The 19,869-nt window shown below is 49.1% G+C and overlaps 1 protein-coding gene across 1 annotated transcript in view; it reads left to right on the top strand.

Annotated features, from left to right (window-relative positions):
• Nompc (no mechanoreceptor potential C) overlaps positions 1–19,869 on the top strand; it is an 82,005-nt gene that overhangs the window by 57,279 nt on the left and 4,857 nt on the right. The window contains exons 13-26 of the mRNA XM_077702292.1: positions 5,525–5,641; positions 5,722–5,820; positions 5,972–6,172; positions 8,572–8,670; positions 8,762–8,863; positions 8,944–9,048; positions 9,126–9,227; positions 11,720–11,818; positions 11,928–12,044; positions 12,307–12,414; positions 14,725–14,922; positions 16,035–16,133; positions 16,251–16,358; positions 18,505–19,867. Of these exons, the coding sequence (XP_077558418.1) occupies positions 5,525–5,641; positions 5,722–5,820; positions 5,972–6,172; positions 8,572–8,670; positions 8,762–8,863; positions 8,944–9,048; positions 9,126–9,227; positions 11,720–11,818; positions 11,928–12,044; positions 12,307–12,414; positions 14,725–14,922; positions 16,035–16,133; positions 16,251–16,358; positions 18,505–19,867 (2,917 nt within the window). The remainder of the gene's footprint in view (positions 1–5,524; positions 5,642–5,721; positions 5,821–5,971; positions 6,173–8,571; positions 8,671–8,761; positions 8,864–8,943; positions 9,049–9,125; positions 9,228–11,719; positions 11,819–11,927; positions 12,045–12,306; positions 12,415–14,724; positions 14,923–16,034; positions 16,134–16,250; positions 16,359–18,504; positions 19,868–19,869) is intronic.

Here is a 19,869-nt window from a genome sequence, read left to right as displayed (position 1 = left end):
TAGGCGCTCGTGCTCTCGGCGTCTCCTGTCGTCGTCGTCATCTCATGTAGTCACAGTACTAATAAAACACCGGGACACTCGTTTTCTAACGCCTCGCGCTAGAGGGCAACGCGATATAAAAGAAAAAAAAATGTGCAACGGATAAAACCGGTTCAAGATAAACTAACATGATTTAAAGGAGCCATGAAGAGAAATACAACTTCGTTCAATTTGAAAGAACTAAGATTCAGTATCTCACGCAGCTCCATTACAGCCACAAAAGATGTTTTTTAACGAAAAAAAAAGCAAGAAGTATTTAAAAACTTCCAAATTTAGCGCCACAGCAGGCGCGTAGCCAGGATTTTTGTTCGGGGGGGGCTAAGGTTGTTCTCGCCCCCCCCCCCCCCCCCCCGAAGGAAAAAAAGTGCGGTAGTTTGCAAGCACCCTTAAAGGCTATGAAGATAAAATACATGTTTGGTTCATTAAAAAGTCTGCCTTGTCTCGATATCAATGATACCAGTTTTATCGCAATCTTCAAAGAATAATCAAAATATAAAATTAAACGTTTGAAGCAATGGCGAATCCCCGCCCACTTTCCGGCGGCGATTTCACTATGACAGTTCAGGATCTTGTTGGTACGATTGGCGCCCAACGACTTAAGTCACCGCCAAGGAACATGATTGCGCGATTGTAGAACGTGCAGTTAACACACTCATAACTACGTTTAGTGCTAGCCTATATATATACCACTCCTGCCGATATCACTTCACTGCAGCGCTAAATTTAAAAAAATTTGACATTTGTTGCATTGCTTCGGTTTAAAAAACGCCTGTGATTGGAATGGAGCTGTGCGAGTTACCAAAGGCTAGTTGCTATTCAATTGAACAAGGTTGTATTTTGTCTTTAAAATGCCCTTTAAGGTTCTCTCATGATATTGGTGTTGATTATGATTGTATTTGTGCCAGCTGAAGTTGTAAACTGGGCGGAAATCCGCAGACCACGTGGTACAAATATCTGCCCGTGATACGGGACGTACATTGCACGCACAGGAACCTAGTGCAGGCATTGCATTAAACGGCCATAGTTTCATGCAATTACTTGCTTTATTTCAACGTGTGGAGAATGATGAGTGTGACATCCGCAATGAAATGACGTAGGCCGTAAGAATTAGATTTTTTTTTATTTGGTTGTCCTTGTCCAAAATGCAAAATAAAATGTTTTGCATACGCCTGCACAGTAGCGGCCAGTGTCAGGCCAATGGAGCTCATTCTGTGCAGTATACATCAAATCTATGCACTTGCGTTATGTGTAGCGCAGATCTTATCTTTAAAAAATGAGAGGCTATGAATTATACATACAAGAAGCGTTATATCTCTAGCAATAATTTTAACAAATATCAACCCTAAACACACAGACATCATGCGCAATAACAGTGCTCTTAAGGGCGAAAATTACATGAACATGGCAAGATTAGTCCACACCAAAGCGGAATAATTCAGCCATTGGTATTTGTTAAGTCATGCCAGTTTAAATTTGCGCTTCTGTTTTGAGTCTCAACACAATCCATTTCGTAGCTTCTATCAGGTCTCCGGGCGGACATGAGAAGCTTGTGCTTTGTAACATAATGGATCTGGTTTACATTTCGGCACTACCCAAATGTAGAGTCTGCTGTAATGAGCTTGGTGTTCTCAAATAGTTGCATTATTACCTGTCAAGTTTTCAATGCTTCGTGCATACATTCCCTATAGTCTGCCTGAAGGCGTGTACTATCCAGTAACTTTTCTGGAGCAGCCACCCCATTTAGTTACCACTCCTAGATGAGGTAGAGCAAGTCACTGCAAAGTTCACTATTCGATGCTGTATCGAACTTTATATTTAGCAAGAAAAAATAGTAACGCAAAGACGACGATGTCTGACCATACTCTTGCGGTTAGGCATGTTCTCTGCAATCTGAGCAAAATATTGCTGCGTTTTGAATTTTGTCGTGAGATCTGAGGAAAGAGTTATAATGCGGTCCTACCATTTTGGTTTCTAACTTTAATGAAAGGAGATACTTTTTTAGCTGACGCGTGCACTGCCATTTTTCAGCCGAGTACACACTGCCGGTTTTAAAGCTAAACGATAAAAAGTATCAGTGCATGAGCATGGGCGGCTCTGGATTGTATAGGGCGCACAGGAGTTTTGTAGTTTTCGTTAGAGACGCGGGAAATGGAAATTATGTTGGGAATATCCTTGGTCCACCAGAAAACGGAGGATTGGGCAGCTGTGCAGAGCCAGCATGACCTTCGGGCGTGGTGCGATGCCCGAAACAAGTCAGCATTTCGTTTTCCGGAGTGCACCAAGAAACCATGCGTATTGGCATGGCCCCGTATACAGAAAGACCAAAGACTACCATGCTTCAGTATGAAGCGGACAGTAATGACATAGTTAAACTATTTCCTTGGTTGACAGCGAGCGTTATGTTGAAACTGAAGCATGGTTTCAGGCTACGACAGGATAGATTGGCTAAAAGTTGCAAAGTTGTTTACCGTGATAATTACTCAGTCATTTCGGTTACTTAAGATTGCTCAAAATGTCCTTCATGCAACATTTTAGAATGTATACGTAGCAGTTGTGCATTCAGGAAGAAAGACAACAGCGTGCACCCGTATGTGTGTGTGCGGGGGGGGGGGGGGGGGGGGGGTGAGCGGAGGAGGAGGGCGGAGGTGTGCTGGTGCTCTTGAGGGGACCTGCTGTCTGTAGCCCGTTTATTTAATTAGGAAATTCTGTTGTCTTGCACGACCGATTGAGCCTTGCAAGAACGATACTCCTGCGTCCACAGAACTTCAAAGAAGGCCAGGAAGAGTTAAAGGAAAATTCTACCAGAAAGGCACGTTCGTTTCTTCGCCACCAGTATGAAGGTCCTTCACTTGCGCTGTGCACGCAGCTATGGGTTTCAAATTGGGTGTAGCAGTCGATGCACGCGTAGATAAGAAACGCGATAACAAAAGTCCCGATAACGCGCACACAATGCAACAGCGTCTACATCACATGGAGTTTCGTTCCAGTAAAAGCAAGCTATTAAAACTGCAGCCAGAACAAATATATTTTTCACTCTTCATGTACTGATACTAACGCTGTCCCGATACACTCTGAGTAACCCTCTCCAACTTCGTGCATAATAAAATATTTAGGCGTTTACAGGAGTTGAATTTACGTTTTCCCTCATTAAAAATCACCTATCAGCTCCACCGTGGGCGCTTTTAACGACCAATTCAAACGCAAATACTGCATTCGAAATAAAACGAAATACACAATTTTAGCTCGCAGACGCAAGATACTGGGGCATCGTGTAAATATAAATAAATTATTATTTAAATATCAGAGAATGCATAACTGATCTGCACTGCACAACTTAACGTACAATGCAACCTCCATCGCCAAAAGACATTAATTAGTGATCATGGAAGGATTAATCACTGGAAGGAAATGACTTACAATTCGAGGCCTCTTTTGGGTGTTGGCACTTGGAACATGAGCTTCTCAAAACCAGGGGCGCTTCTATCCTCGCGACATATTGCCGTTGTGTTTCAGGCCCTTAATCTGGGCGTCTCTGGGCAGCCGCCGTCCAGGGAAAAAGCGGCCGTGGACGCAATGGAGGGGCTTTAGTTGAGATCGAGGTAGAATATGACCACGTGATCGTTGTTACTGTCGCGACGTCGTCTGCCTGTGGCAGGGCTGGTGACCGCCGTGCCTTCACATTTAGGATAAAGTCTGGGACTGGCTCGGGGAGCTGCAGCGCGCCTTTTTTGTCGAACCCCTGTTCTCCAGTTTCCTAGGTTAGAGAATACCGCCGAACAAAGCTGCCTAATCGCAGGGGTGAAATTGATTGTCGCAACATCGCCGTCGGAAGGGGACACTCAGTGCGCGCAATCTGAGCCCACTCCAACAAAACCCTCCCGGGCTCGACAGAAACGTGAAAAAGGAAGAATGAAGGGCTGACGCGAGGAAGAGGGGCATACCTTGCTGTGTGTCTCATTCGCAAAGGCCCTCTGCCCGCGCACGACATTCATCCAGCTAAACTGCATGTTTCATCCATTACGTAGCCCCATCGCATTCTTCAGTTACCTTGCACGAGTCTTGAATGTGTGCCCACGGCCGCTTGATCTCCCCTTTTCTAGGAGAGGGAGCGGCCGTGGTCAGCCACCGCCGCTTGCAGGTTGTTCTGCTTAACATACAAAGATCGTCTGTTCCCTTTCGGGCCTTCAACCATCAATGACCGGCGGTCCCTCTTTTTTTTCGCCGCGAGTTAGTGCGGACCAGTCAATCTCCTCTGCTGAGAACGACTCAGCCGGCCTATTATTCTCTGTGTTGCCACATGTCTCGTACAAAGGGACACAACGCATGCCTTTGTCGTCCCGTGCGCTGAGCTTACCTGAAGGCGCCGTGGCTTTCGGGGCTGCCCCCCTCCGCAATCATCCCTCAGCGGTTCGCACCCTTCAGGCGCTTCATTTTGTCACGGCCGGACTCGACTCCCTTTCCGCAGCGCGGAAAAAGAGTCGAGTCCGGCCGTGGTTTTGTGTAAACACCCTTGCGTAGGGCAGACATTGAGTCGTGAATACTTCTATTAGTGGCACTTTCAAAGGATATGCAGCTTTGTTCACAGGCGACGTACCAGGCATACAGGCAGCCCGGCGACGGCCGGAAAAATTTCGGGGGGGGCTGAAGCCCGGTCAGCCCCCCCCTGGCTACGCCACTGCGCCACAGTGACGTGTTATGAGCAAGAATGACGTCATACGGGCCAACAATAAAACATAATTTTCAGTGCGTTAACTGCGCGTTAGCATTCAAGTGATGCGGTCAAACGGAACTAGAGGCCCCATTACAGACGTCCAGTCATAAGTCATCGCGACAGGTCAGTTAGGCGGCCGCCAATCGCACAAACAGGTTCCGTGACGTCATAGAAAAGTTGCGAGAAATTGGCTAGGGGGTCGCGACTGCTTCACACGTTTTCTTTAATATCTCCGTTATTTGTTCGAAGATTGCGATGATGTTGGTATCATTGTTATCGGAACTAAGCAGTCTTTCCAATAAACCCAACTTGTACTTTGTCTTCATGGATCCTTTAAGCATGTGTTTTTGCGTCAGGTGGTTATACTCTACAAAATGAGAATAGCCGTACCCTCAGCGACTAATCGAAATGTATTCATACTTGAGAAGGCCTAATGACACACAGACATTCGCCTTTAAACGTCAGTAATGAACCGATTGTTCTGAACCAGAATTTGTGATCACTTATACTGTTCCACAATTACCGATATTTAGGTGGCGCAATAAAGTGCGCCAAGCCGTCTTTGACGATCGGTTCGAGCCTTCCTTATAACGATACTTCCATTTGCTGCATTGCTTTTAATGTCTGCACATGAACGCCCTTGTTAGCAGTTGTGCTAACAAAACATATTACGACATAGCTGGCGCCATCCGGAAGTCATGCAGTGACAATATTTTTTTTTGCGCAAAACTCGTCCACAGGAAGCAACCGTTCCTTCTCTTTGTCGCAATGCAGACAATGGAAACACCGATACACCACTGTGCCAGGACTGGGAATGTGGCGATTCTACAGGAAATCATCGATACTTTGCCTCCGGCTGCAGTGATGATTTCCTGCAACCAGCAAGCAAGGGTAAGCACTGACAGTAGCGCCAATGATTTTTAGTTGACGTTCCTTGTGAGCATCGATTGATCCATATCGCTGTGGCGCAGAACGGCTGGGCTCCACTGCTGTACGCCTGCGATGCCGGTCACCCGCAAGCGGCCAGCCTGCTGATCCAGAACGGAGCCAGGGTGGACACGTTCGACGAGGTGAGGGCCTCCGCGGCCGCAGGAAGTCGCTGCACCTATTTTGGGCTCAACAAATGCCCCGTCACTACAGAAGAGGCGCTACTGATTTTCGTGGCTGATGTCAACGAGCATGGGCCCTTTGGCCATGTTATGTCGCTATCCGTCGTTGCAGACGGGCAAGGCAGCCCTCCACCTGGCCGCAGAGAGAGGCCACGAGGAACTGGCGGACATCCTGCTGAGCGCCAAGGCGTTCGTCAACGTGCGCTCGCAGCGAGGACTCACTCCTCTGCACCTGGCCGCCGAGAAGGGCTACGCCAACCTCGTCTGCAAGCTGGTCGCCGAACACGGGGCCATCCTGGATGCCCTCAGCCTCGTGAGTACCGTGCCCCCGTGGCTGTGCTACTGAATACTGTAAGCATGGAAGGTGCACGAGGAACCTCTCCCCGGTATAGAGAAGCCAAATGAAGGGTGAAGAGGTGGCAAATATATTTGCGCGTAGCCTAAATCTGGAGAATACCTGCAAGATTAGTGCTGCTGCTGTGTTCGGAATACTCATTTGTAGGATTGCGCATAAGTACGAGAAAATTTCACGCAATGCTAAGCAGTCACGCAGAGGGCCAGCCCTGTATCCTCAACACCATACTACTGCACCAGGTGGCTCCCACGGTTTGATGCGCAACAAAAAACATGGACGGCGAACACAAAGTACACCAGACAGGTGCTTTCCTCGTGTTTTTGTTGCGCATAAAACCATGCGAACTATGTTTGTCAACTAGCCCAGCAGGCAGTTCTATTATGCACCTGCAGATGAAAGCATATATATCAGTCATCACAAGTTGCTGATGGCAACTCCGCGACAGATCAGACATCGTGTAGTTATTACGGGGGATGCAACCAATGCGGATACAGAGATGCCTGGGGCATCCAGAACAAAACACGCGATGCTGCGGTTCGCGGGGCACCGCGTCTCTTGTAGTGAACACCCCAAGTGGCGCGCGCCGCAGTTCCAATGTGGTCACTGCGTCCAAGATGGCCACTGGCTCTCCCACAGGCGAAAATGATATTAAGGCAAAGACTTAAATGGCCTGCCGAGCGAAAAGGCCGGCGTCCGTAACAAAAAAGAAAAAAAAAGGATTTTGCGGAGGCGTTTCATCGCAAAAAATGTTCCACAGCGCGAACTAAACTCTGCAGAGCGAGAGGTGTCCAGCCTAGTACACTGTAGATGAAGGGAGCGGCAAAACGCAGCCAAACGAGCGAAAAGACAAGCAGCGAAGATATTCGTCAACTATCGCATTACTCGGCGGCAGATGTGAGCAGCGGCGCAACATGTAGGAAGCAGATTGACACCGAAAGTGTTAATTAAGTCAGGTCGCAAAGCGAAGTGTCTCGAGTGACCAGATTACAAAGCCTTTCGACAATGAGACAAGTAAGCAAGGCGTCTCAGTGGTTCAACTGGACATTCATGGTTTCACATTCCCAATATTCAATAAGAGCTTATTTTGTTCGTCTCTAAATAAGCAGACAAGTGACGTCGCGGTTCAAAAATAGAGCATAAAATGCGACCTTAACTGAGCCAGAACGGAGAAGCAGTTTGCTTTAGTAAAAATATTGAAAGACGCTCATTTATGGTCCCACCACGCATGCGCTCCGAATTCCTTGAGCAACCTTGGACCGCAAACCTGGTGACCTTTTTCTGTGCATCTTAATGGCTGATAAGAGCGAACTAACGAGAATCAGCACCTGATACGTTGTATTTGTAAAATTTTTTTATGCGCATTCTGCTGTTTTTGAAGCAAAAAACGTTCTGCCAATGAACAAATAATACAGCTCTTAATAAAAACAAAAAAGAAATTATAAGAGCGTTTTTATCAAGACAGGAGGCAGCATGCGGAAGAAATAAAGCACGGCTTCCGAAGAGTCGTATGTTTTTGTGGTCCATGTTTTTTTACACGCCACACTCAATGGGCTTTGTTGAGGACAACATGCAGGCATCTCTTTTTCTGAACCCCTCCTGGCCGAATAATCACTTGCGAACGCGAATCGTGGCTCCGTGAACGTGATACGTTTCTTTAGAGCGGAAGCTCTATTACATAACACCTCTCAAGGTATTTCGTTGCGTCGCAAGTGACCTTCAGCCGGTGGCGTACAAGAAATTTAACGCCTTTGTTTCTTATCGCTTCGCTCGCTCGAAGCCGCGCCGCATCAGTTCGAAGTGACCAGGCGAGGGTGAAACGGCTTCTTCGCCTGCACTTGATCCCTCAGCGGCAGCTTGGCCGTCTGTGTGTGCGCTTCAATGCAAGCGAACTACCTGATTCGGCGAGAGTTTACGGCTGCTTCGCCGGCTGTGAAGGCACCGGCTGGGGATTGTAGGGTTTAACGTGTCGACGCAACGCAGGCGATGCGGCACGCCGTAGTGGAGGGCTCCGGATTAATTTTGACCACCTGGAGATCTTTAACGTGCGCCGAAATCTCCTACACACGAGCGTTTTTGCGTCTCTCCTCCATCAGAAAAGCGGTCACCGCGGCGGGGAATCGAACCCGCGACCTCGTGCTCAGCAGCGCAACGCCTCAGCCACGGCTGGGATATCTGTGTGTGCCATTATATCGCAAGCGAAAGGGTGAATGCAATCACCCAGTAGATATAACTACACGGCAGGCAGCGAAATCTCAAGCAAATGCAACTTACATGAAACACGATGTGCTTAGTCTGATTTCGCTCGTGACAACTAGGTTTAGAAGGGTTTAACATGATCCTCCTTTTTTTTTACGCAGAACAAGAAAACTCCCCTCCATTTAGCGGCAGCAGAAGGGAGACTAGACGTGTGTAAAATTCTGCTCGAGCTCAAAGCGGACACGAACGCCCTGGACGATGTGAGTGCACGTTTACTCTCACGGAGCTTTACTTATACGGCCGTCAGCCACCCGTTCCGATTTGTTGCCAACTCCTGCTGCACTCCAACAGCAAGGACAGACACCCATGATGCTGGCCATCGAGAACGACCACTCGGAAGTCGTGAAACTCTTCCTCCGGGTCAAGCCAGATCTGGCGATGATGTCGAACGCCGTAAGTCGACCTCTCCACCCCGAGCACAGCAGCACTCGCTGCCGGACTGCCGCCCTCACTCTTTCCTCTTCCGTACGCAGAAAGGGTTTACGTGCGCCCACATCGCCGCAATGAAAGGCAGCACGGCTGTCATCAAGGAACTGATGAAGTTCAACAAATCGATCGTCACGAGTTCCAGGAACAGGGTGAGTTGAGAAGCTTCTGGGCACTCGAACGCCTTTCTACCGGCGCAACCTGAACAGCTGTCGTATGTTCTTGGCAGACGACAGACTCCACGCCACTCCACTTGGCCTCCGCGGGTGGATATGCGAACGTCGTCAAGATGCTACTTCAAGCAGGAGCTGACGCCAAAGAAGAGAACGCCGTGAGTGCTTCATTGTTATCTTAAAGCGGGGACACATGAACGGAGAGGGACGCGCTTCGCACGCGTTTTCGCACTCTGGAAACCGGTCCAGCGGCGGCCAGGAGCACGCATGAAGGCTACAGGACCGGTTTGGGAGAGGGGGAAAACGCGCGCGGGAACGCGTCGCTCCCCGGACATGTGTCTGGCCCTTAAGACGTGAGGTATGCCCAGCTCCGAGCAGCAAAATTGTCTGTGCATGCATTACAATGCGTCCTCACTATGACCCGAGGCTCACAGGGGCCGAGCCACTCCTCCCGGAATAATGACCCTATTAACGGACCCCGCTACTCAAGCTACAGAGCAGGAGACGAATCCCGCAGTAGGAATAAGAGTACGTGCATGGTATTACAGGGCACGACATCATGATTCCCGCCAAGAGGGACGCCATGGTATACTCGTTCAGATAGTTGGTTTGTCATTTTTGAAAATTAAAAACCAGTGAGCAAGGACGCTGCACATAGGAGGGGAAAACACACAATAATAATTTTCTGGTAACTAATTTTCTTAACTAGTACTGACGCTGTCACGATGACGATGGACAGCCATTTTGCCTATGAAGAACAACAAAAGTAAAAGCTACACGCTTACTGCATCCCAAAGCTCTTGTTTGTGATTTTGAACACCTTTTTGTTCTTTCTATTAAATTTTCTTTCCTTTTCATGGTCCCCATTTTTCCCGTCCGTTCCTGTGAAGCCGAACTCGCTTATAACCGAACAAGTTTGAAGTATTTAGTCGTAGTGACACAAGGGATTGCGTTTAACTCAGATCACCTGTATTTGGCTGCTTTAGTGAAAGTTCCGGCGGTCTTTGTTGCCCAATGGCTGAACGGCAGGGCATCAGGCAGAATGCCAGCTTGATCAAGTTACATAATTTTTGTACACGTGGAAATTTCTAGAGAAACAAGTGTTCGCAGGGGCTTCTCATAAGCACGGAACTAAAGTTGCTCTACAAACGATAGTCATAGCAATTAGAACGAGTGTTTATAGCACCTTCTTTTCCTATACCATGCGTCATTTCAAACTTAATCACCCACCCAAAGCAGTTGAAAGCAACCTTATACATATAATAGATATAATAGAAAGCTGTGCTCTAAAAATTAAAACCCAGTTCCCCCCAGTGCGGAATCTGCTGAAACAGCATAGCACGGTGGTGCTCTTGTGTTGGTTGGAACGTAAATGGGCATTCGCTTGAAGGCGGCATTGCTGTTACGCGTTTTATGGTTCACGCAAAGAAATCGGCAGCTAAACCTCAGCGGCGGAAGGCTCCCTCCCATCTTCCTCCCCTAACGGAAGGAACAGGAACCTGCCCCTGCGAGACCACTGCGCCCTATATTGGTGGGTCTGGGAACTGCCTCGCTGGCGGTTCTTATAGCATCCTCGATTAACCGCACCGGTGCACTCCGGGGCACACCGGTGCGCCTTTTCATCCTCGATAAACCGCACCGGTGTGCACCGTCCGTCCTCGATAAACCGGGGTGCACCGTCGCGGGGCAATTTTTGGTTGCACCGCCGCGCACCGAGAGAGTCGACGGTGCGTCGGCGTGCAGTCCCGAGATGCATCGCGGACGATGCCGGCGAAGGAGCTTCCTCCGCCGTCTGCTGCAGCGACGGCGCATCGCCGCACTCGTGTCAAGGCGGGCGGAGCTGTGTATTGTTGCTGACAAGGATGGCGTGCTTGTGAATTCATCGGGCAACGATGCGACAGTCTCCTAACGGGCGGTAACAACGGCCAGTGACTGTAAATGAGGACGCGAACTTTGTGTACTTCAAAGACGGCTGCATGCATTGCCAGAAAGTTGGGGATTGACATTCGTTTCGTTCGATCTAATTATCATGAACTGTTACTGGAGTGCCTAGACGATGAAGACCTACTTGTTTTGCTGTAACGGAAGGGCGGAACAAAACAGGTACTCGCATTATGGCTCAAACGAAGATTAGAAGCAGCTTGTATGTAGCTGTTTAGTGGAAGCGGTGGCGGTACGTTGTTCCGCATGTGTTGTGCGTACATATAATCATTGGCCTTCAATAAATATCACTTTCAAATAGCGCTGTGTCTCATTACAGTGCTGTATTACTTGTGAAAGTTTTTATGAGTTGATTTGAGATGAGATGGCGCCTGGGTAGAACCGCCCCGTTTGTCCTCGATCAACGCTCCGTGCCGGTACGCACCGTCGTGGGGCACTGTGCACCACGCCGGTTTTGGGGGCAACACCGGTGCGTGTTTATCGAGGACGCTATTAGACCCACTGATAGAGGCTGCCGGTGGATCTAGGAACCCGCTCCCACCCCAACGTGACGCACGACCTACAGCAGACAGACAAAAAGGCTCGACCTTCAACAGCTCCGCTGTTAAAACAGAGAGTGGGAAATGGATGGAAATGGAGCGGCATGGAAAGGGGTCTATTGCGGAAAAGAAACGACGCACCGCTCGACTGTGCTTTCCAATTTCTGCAGGACGGGGACACTGCACTGCACTTAGCCGCAAAGAATGGTCACGTGGCCGTAGCCAGGGTACTGAGTGCCATCGTACCCTGGTCCACAACCAGCAAAAAGGTGAGCCCCGATTACCCTGCAGGCTGTCCGCATGCACGGTGCCGCACTACAATTTTGCCGAGCGCGAGTGTCTGCCACCATCTGACTTCCCGGCACGTGTCCGTTCCAGACGGGGCTGACAGCCTTGCACGTGGCAGCCAAGAACGGCCAGATGGACTTCGTGAGGGAGATGCTGACGGAGGTGCAGGCGGCTCTTGCCAGCGAACCACTTCCAGACGGGGGAGACGTGAGTGTGATTCGATCCCGCGCATGCGGCTTTGTTCCGCCTGCGGGCATTGAATGATTCGATGCATACGACTTGACCAGGGAATATAGAATAAAGCTCGCGCGGCCGATTTTAACAGCCCATCCCACAAATGTGGGCCAGTTGCTGAAATGACTAGCCGTTGGTATAAAAAAATTGCCCCGGTGCAAGTGGAGCTACGTCATGTCAGTTTTTTTTTTTTCCATTGCTCACGAGTGACTCGATGACTTGGTTCTCCTTTCAGTACGGAATGACAGCGTTGCACATGGCGGCAGCTGCGGGCCACGAAGGCGTCGTCCGCATGCTGCTGAACAGCTCCGGGATCCAAGCCGACGCGCCGACTTTCCAAGAGGTGGGACTAGCGTCACTAAATAAGCTAAAGCCTTTATTTAGTGACGCTAGGTGGGACGCTCTTCCGAGCACTCAGCAGGGGCGGATCCAGGTGCCTACTTTGAGGGGAGGGCAGCGGTTCCATAATGCTGGTGGCAAGTGGGGCAGGAGGCCGCAACCAACCAAATGTCACGATTTGTTCTCTGTTGCACACCGTGATTTTCTCGTCAACATATTGCAGGCAACCATGTGAACAGTTTAAAAAAGGCTTCCCTGCCGCGCTGATACTCTTTGAAGGGTGAAAATTGGCTGTGGGGAAAAAGGGATTAGCACACTCTCACTAAGGCGGAGGTTGCGTTAGCCAATATAACGCCTAACAAAAAGTTAGAAGTTTCTTTGCTCGCCGCGGACAGCAATGGTCCCCACCATGGTCTAAAATATTACACGTTCCGAAAAATCAGTGTCGAGGGATGTGTGTGTGTGGGGGGGATTAGTTATTGGCTTTGCCCCCTCCCCTGGATCCGCCACAGGCACTCAGTGCGCCCGTATACGGGATCACCATGCAAAAAGGGGGGAAAAAAGGCTGGGCCAAAATATACGAAGCGTTACGTAGGGCAGGGCAGTTCAAGTGGTGAGAGTGGGTGAGCTCCAAAAATAACATTATAGATGCCGAGGGGTGGCGTAAAAAGTTGGGTCATGTGGAGGCGTAGGTGGAAGGATTACACAGGAAAATTCAAGCGCCGAAAACCGACTCGGCTGGCACAAAACGGAGGGTTGAAAGTTATTTGGAGAGGTCTGCACGGGCAGCTATAGTGCCTCGAATTCTAGGCACTATAGGGCAGCATGCTAATGACGATGATTATGGCGATTAACCCTTCCGGCCCTGGTGGTGTCAATAAACGCCATCACATAAAACTCCTCTAGCCCATAGAGAATGAAACCAAAACTGCTAGATTTGTGGGGAATTGTTCTTCAATAATGCCTATTGTGATAGATATCACTGTTGTTTCATTTTAGTGGACTGCACGCTACAAAGTAGAAGAAGCTCTCGTGATGACGAAATTACGACATAGAGGCTGAAAAAAAAAGTAGCAGTCCGAGTTTTATCCCCAAGCTCATAAATCTGTAAATACGTGCACTACGAAGCTAATGTTTTGTTTGTAGATTCATGTAGTCATAAAGTTTAGGAAAATATGCAAAAGTGGTGTCTCTGCTCAACACAGGTCTTTTAATTGCCAGATGTCCTAATAAAGTGCCTCATTAATAAATGTATTAATACTTGCACTTCCAGCTCTATTTTTCTGTTTGTATGCTTGTGCGACCCTAAAGGCGCCATGACTCGTTGGAATGCCTGTTATGTTCATTCTTCCTGGATGAGACGAACCTATCCCTGCGCTAATCTTGACCATAGGAAAGTCCTGGCTAGATATCAGCCCAGGCAGAGTCCTTCAATGCTATTGAGGGACTCTGGCGCAGGCTACCAAGTGTCGCAGCAGGATTTATGTGTGGAAAAAGGCATCAGAATTGTCAGAATTCTAACGAAATATGAAATGCACGTGCCAATTCACCCTCTGCCCAAATAGGTGTGGTTTACCCACGCGCAGGGATTTCCGGCGAAAGCCTAATCTCTGTTGTTGCAAGCTTTAATTGAAAGGAAGGCCTGTGGCCAGCGAGGAAAGAGGGAAGAAGGGAGCTCAGTCCTCATGGAGGTCAGTGTGAAGAGGCATTACGCATAAATCAGGTAGACCACGGCTAAACTGCCCGTACTAGGCCGCTTTCGGGGCATAAATTGTTTCAGACGGTATGGTGTGACAGTGATGTGCCGTCAATGCAAGGGTTGGTTTCAAGCCCGCCCGTAGGGAGGTACAGATGGTCCAAACAAAGTCGAAGCTACACGCGTCTGGGAGCTGGGAGCAACAGCGCGACGCTGTTAGTGCGCTCCGGAGGTAGCACGCCAAGAAAGGGTAACAGCAGTGCAGCAGGACGGTCGGAGGATGGCACAGCGCACGCTAGCAAAGCAGCAGCGCAAAGTGAAGAAGGCCACTGCCACACGTGCAGTACGAGCCGCCTCGACAAGTGAAGGCACCAAACAGGAGGCTCCTGGCGATGGCTAGCGGGTGGGATGAGCTTCGCAAGGTGCTGTCAAGGGCGCTGGCCGCGTAGTAACGGCCACATAGCTCAACTGCATGTTAAACAGAAGGTCGAACTTTCAAACCTTCTAAGCATCCCCATAATTTTTTCGAGTCATTTTGCGAAGAGCCTGGTGCAAATGAGCCATTGGGCGAGCTCCTCCAGAGGACCGTGTGCATGCCCCGGCAATGTCCTTTCGCAGGGCATGTACCCGCTGCACTTTGCCGCTCAAGGCGGCCACCTGGCCGTGGCCAGCATCCTGCTGAGCCGCGCCGAGTCTCAGCTGCAGTGCGTCGACAAGCTGGGCCGCACCCCGCTGCACGTGGCCGCGGCCGCCGGCAAGCGCGAGATGGTCGGCCTGCTGCACAGCCAGGGCGCAGATATCAACGCCGCCGACAACGTGCGTGCCGGCTCCCTCCCCCCACTGACGCTCGACAAACGGAATCAGGGCATGCGGGCTGAGGTCCAAGTGCATAATAACTATAGCACCGGGGGTCCGGAGTGGCCGATGCTGCTGCTGATGGCAATCACGAGGTCAACCAGTGACCAATGCCTGTGGTGCAGCTGACAGGCTTGTAGCTCATCACGGCTCGTTATACTTCTATCATCATATTTATATTTCCTTGCTGTTGTCCTTCAATGCTAAATGTTCTCGGGTAGGCTATCAGGACGATGTCAATTGTCGTCTCTACTGTAGTTATGGGTCATTTCACACGAAACGTCGCCCCAAACGCGACCATCGCATGTTCTCTATAAAAAAATAAAAAAAATTGAGTAATTGGTGAGTGTGTGAATCAGATTTCACTAAAGTGATTCTCTTTTTCTTTTTAGTCACGTAAGTGTTCTTTGAAGATTACGCCATGCAAAAAATCGTTGGAGGTAATTGTTTTTAATGCGAAATTATGTAAAATGATACATTAGGTAAAATGATTTAAATATTCTACATTATGGTTATTTCATGTGACGTCATAAGTGAACCTATGTAAAAACTCGTGTCAGTAAAAATTTAAGAACTGTGCATTTTGAGAAATGTTTTGTATAAACACCATTAATGTCTCGACCAAAAAAATTTTTTTAGCATTTTTGTCTGTTGCTAGAGTTTTTGCTGAAGTAACTTGAATTTATTACAAAGGCACTTTTCAAGAAAATGACTTCCAAACATGGCAAAAAAGTTACTTTTTCTTGAGTTCCTTGAGGTCAAAATATAAATGAAACATAAGGAACCTCTGGATAAAAATACCCAAGGTGGCTCACACAAGAAAGACTTGTGTGATAAATGGCACCCATCTTGCCTAAACGTTTGTGCTTATTGGTGTTGGAGCCATATACATTTAGGCCGAAGTATACATAAACTGTGAGCATGTGTATGTGTGTATTCGTGTTAGGATGACGTCTAGGCCACCCCACGTGGGAAAAGTTGTATGAGGGCCGCAATGATACTATAGCGAAATGTTGTAGCCGTGATTGTCACTTTGAGTGCCATGCTAAACAGTACATTTTCATGCCTCGCAGATGGGCTGGACGGCTTTGCACTTTGCCGCGCGTAACGGGTACCTTGGTGTCGTCAAGATACTGACTGAGAACGGTGCCTTTGCCAAATCTGTTACCAAGGTGTGTACAGCTGATAGATGTATAAAGCTAGTGGTAGTTGCATGGTATGACAGATGTTTACCTTGATCTAATATGTGTTTTTGTGCTTGTGCCTCAAATTCCATTAAAAATATGCAGGATGGAAAGGTACCACTGTGCCTAGCAGCCGCAGAAGGCCATTACGACATAATCAGCTACCTGCTCAAGAAAGACCATGATACGACCGACCTCATGGACGACAAGCACGTAAGCACTCGCAGCGCATTCAATGCTCTTCATACAATGCTGCTGCGTCCACAAAAACCCATGAATGAAATCCGTGGTTGGTAAAAAAAATCTGACCTTTCCCTGAGAAAGTACTCAAAAGCATGAAATGCATTATATATTTCATTAACTCTAAAGCATGAATTTAGTGGTTTATGCAATTCATGGTGATCATGTGATCTCATGAAGGGGGAAAGATATAGGAGGCATCAGAAGTGGTGTGTCGACATTGTGATGCCCTAGCCACACTAGGAGGTCACTGGTTCATCACTAGTGATTTGTGGGTCATGGTTAACTGGCCCACTGACACCGGTGGCCCACTGGTCAGCACAGCACAAAGCTTTATATACACTGATATATACCCTACTACTGTCTAGGTGAGCTGTGCTTCAATAAGTGTGCCATAATGTCGAGAAGACACACTTTATTTCTACTTGGCATGGCTCAGCAACATGCTCAAAAGGTGCTTGTGGCTGCATAAACTGTACTTATATTTCTTCAGAGGCCTCAATTAGGTCTGTCTGCTTTTCCTTTGCGCAGAATGTGGACATGTGAGCCATGCCAGTTTGGAACGGTTGTGCCTATATATACTTCGTGTTCAAGCTTCCTTTCACCGAATCCAGTGGCCTGAGACAGACACAAGTTTTAACATTGACGTAGCCCACTGAAGGTCTCTAAAAACTAAAAGAAACTTATCTCTTCTGGTCGCGCTGTCCCCGCTCTATTGATTCGTGGCATCCTCTCAGGTCGCTGCCACTTGATAATGGTGCTCTTCATGGAGGGTGGTGCGGAGAGGCAATTTCTTGTGTAAATTCAGGAAGGGCTTATATGGCTGTTTTTCTATTAAATGGAGTACATTCACCACTCATTCACACGTGAGCTCTACTACGTACCACCGTTCACGTCAGCTGGCCGGTCAGTGTCGGGGGGGAGCCTCGTTTAGGATTTTTAGAGGTTGGGGATGCACCATTGTTTTTGAAGGCCCTTTTTTTTTTCTTGTTCAATGTGTTGTACAGATTTTAAAACCAAGTTGACAGGATCTGTTACCTTCCATACCTGCAGACGGATGTGTATTACACAATCTGGTCAGGGCAAAGAGTTTGAAATGTGTGTCCTCTCGCCCTCTTCTCCACTGAAACATAGGTAGCTCCAAAGAAACGTGCCACCCATGTAGGCTGATGGGCTCGAAGCCATATAGCCTTGTTTTGTTCCCTGTTGCGATGCCCCTTACTCCTGGCATGTCTTGATGATTGTAGGGTTTAATGCGCCGACGCAATGCAGGCGATGACGCACACCGTAGTGGAGGGCTACGAATTAATTTTGACCACCTGGGAATCTTTAACATGCGCCGAAATCTCGTACACACGGCCGTTTTTGCTTTTCGCCTCCATCAGAAAAGCAGTCGCCGCAGCTGGGAATCGAACACGCGACCTCATGCTCCTGGCATGTCTTGTGCAGAACCATCACAATAAAGCTACCTACCGCATCGTGCAGCAATCGTATCCTGACTTTTGAATGGCCCTTATACAAAATCTGTATGATCTGCTCACACTGACCGATAAGTTCACACGACCTCAGTGTGAACTTGTCGCGCAGCCAACATAGAGCACCACTTTGCGGTGCAGTTTTTTTTTTTCTCCTGATGAATCTGCATTTATTACATAATATGGTTTCCACACCGTAAACGCTCCCCGATGGGACATACATGTTCGATAGGAGTCTCTCTTTTTGCTTGCCCAAGTTTCAACTTCCAACATTAAATGTTTGTTGTTCACGTTATCTTATTCTGGATGTATAATCGGTACTCTGCTGCCACCAGCTTTATCTACATGTAATAAAGAAGTTGTGGATGAGCTGTTCCAATTTCAACATCTGAAGCTGTGAAATACTGACGAATGTTTTATTTTTCGAATCTATGCCATACAGAGTTGGTTCAAGATTGGTTAGGAATCATTACTAAGTTAACCAGTGAAGCCAAACGGTTATGAACCAGGCGACACAGAAAACTTGTATGCTCCTAGTTTTGAGCTGTTTGTTTTGTCTTGTACCTTTTATCCTGAGAAAAATTGTTGAATCAAGTAGCCGATCGATTGGCACATTGTTGATCATTTCTTTTCCCCCATAACAGTTCCTCATCGACCTGATGGTGTCTGGCAAGGTGCACCAAAACCGGCCTATGGTGGACTTCATCCTGGCCTCGAAGGCGCCCATCGACACGGCCGTCAAGATGGCGCGCAGCTACGAGCTGCTGTCGCTCAAGGAGAAAGAGCGCGCCATGGAGCTGGAGGAGATGGCCGGCTTCTGCGACAACCTGGCCAACGAGCTGCTCTCCATCGCCGCCTCCAACAACAACACGGCCGCGCTGCTGCGAGCGCTGGACGCCCGCAACACGCCTTTTTTGGACGTGCTCATCGAGCTGCAGCGCAAGACGGTCGTTGCCCACCCGGCGGCCCAGAAGTACCTCACCGAGCTGTGGATGGGCAGCTACCACTGGACCACCTTCAAGATCGTCATGCTCTTCCTGGGCTTCCTGCTGTGCCCCGTGCTGTGGGTGGCCTCGTCGCTGCTGTGCGGCAACCACTTCTCCAACATCCCCATCGTCAAGTTCATGTCCTACCTGGTGTCGCACATCTTCTTCGTCATCGTTCTCAGCTTCACCATCATCAACCCGTGGCAGCCGCTGTACACCTCCACGCACCTGGTGCCCCACTGGAATGAGTGGCTGCTTCTCTTCTGGCTGCTCGGCATGTTCATCACGGAGATCAGCAACCCCTCGGACCGTGAGGGCCTCGGCTACATCAAGACGGTGGTGCTGTTCGTCAGCGCGTTTGCCATCGCCACGCACGTCGTGGCGCTCTTCTTCCGTGAGGAGTACTACCGGCTCATATGCCTCTACATTCGCAACCAGCTGTTCGCTGTTGCGTTGCTGCTGGGCTTCCTGGAGTTCCTCAACTTCCTCACGTTCCACCACCTGTTTGGGCCCTGGGCGGTCATCATCCGGGACCTCATCAAGGACCTGATGCGCTTCCTGGCCATCCTGCTCATCTTCCTCGTGGGCTTCTCGCTCAACATGTGCGCCGTGTACCAGCCGGTGTTTGTGCCGCCCCGCGGAGACAACATCACGCTGCCCATTTTTGGCCAGGAGTTCCAGTCGCCCCTAAACACATTTGAGATGCTGTTCTTCTCCCTGTTCGGGCTCGTTGAGCCGGACTTCATGCCGCCGCTGCATCTGAGCCCGCCCTTTGCCAAGGTCATAGTCAAGGTGGTCTTCGGTGTGTACATGATGGTGACCGTGGTGGTGCTCATCAACCTGCTCATCGCCATGATGTCGGACACGTACCAACGCATCCAGGCGCAATCCGACACCGAGTGGAAGTTTGGCCGGGCCAAACTCATTCGGAACATGAAGCGTGCATCAGCCGCACCCGCACCCCTCAACTGCCTCACCTTCGTGCCAGAGCTCATCATGAACAAATGCTCCATGAAGAAAGGT

The sequence above is a fragment of the Haemaphysalis longicornis genome, unplaced genomic scaffold (genome assembly GCF_048455015.1).
Source record: "Haemaphysalis longicornis isolate Haplotype H1 unplaced genomic scaffold, Haemaphysalis longicornis Haplotype H1 scaffold_3, whole genome shotgun sequence".
NCBI classification, from domain to species: Eukaryota; Metazoa; Arthropoda; class Arachnida; order Ixodida; family Ixodidae; genus Haemaphysalis; species Haemaphysalis longicornis.
Note: the sequence above shows the minus strand (reverse complement) of the source record. Positions and strands in the feature narration are given on the sequence as shown.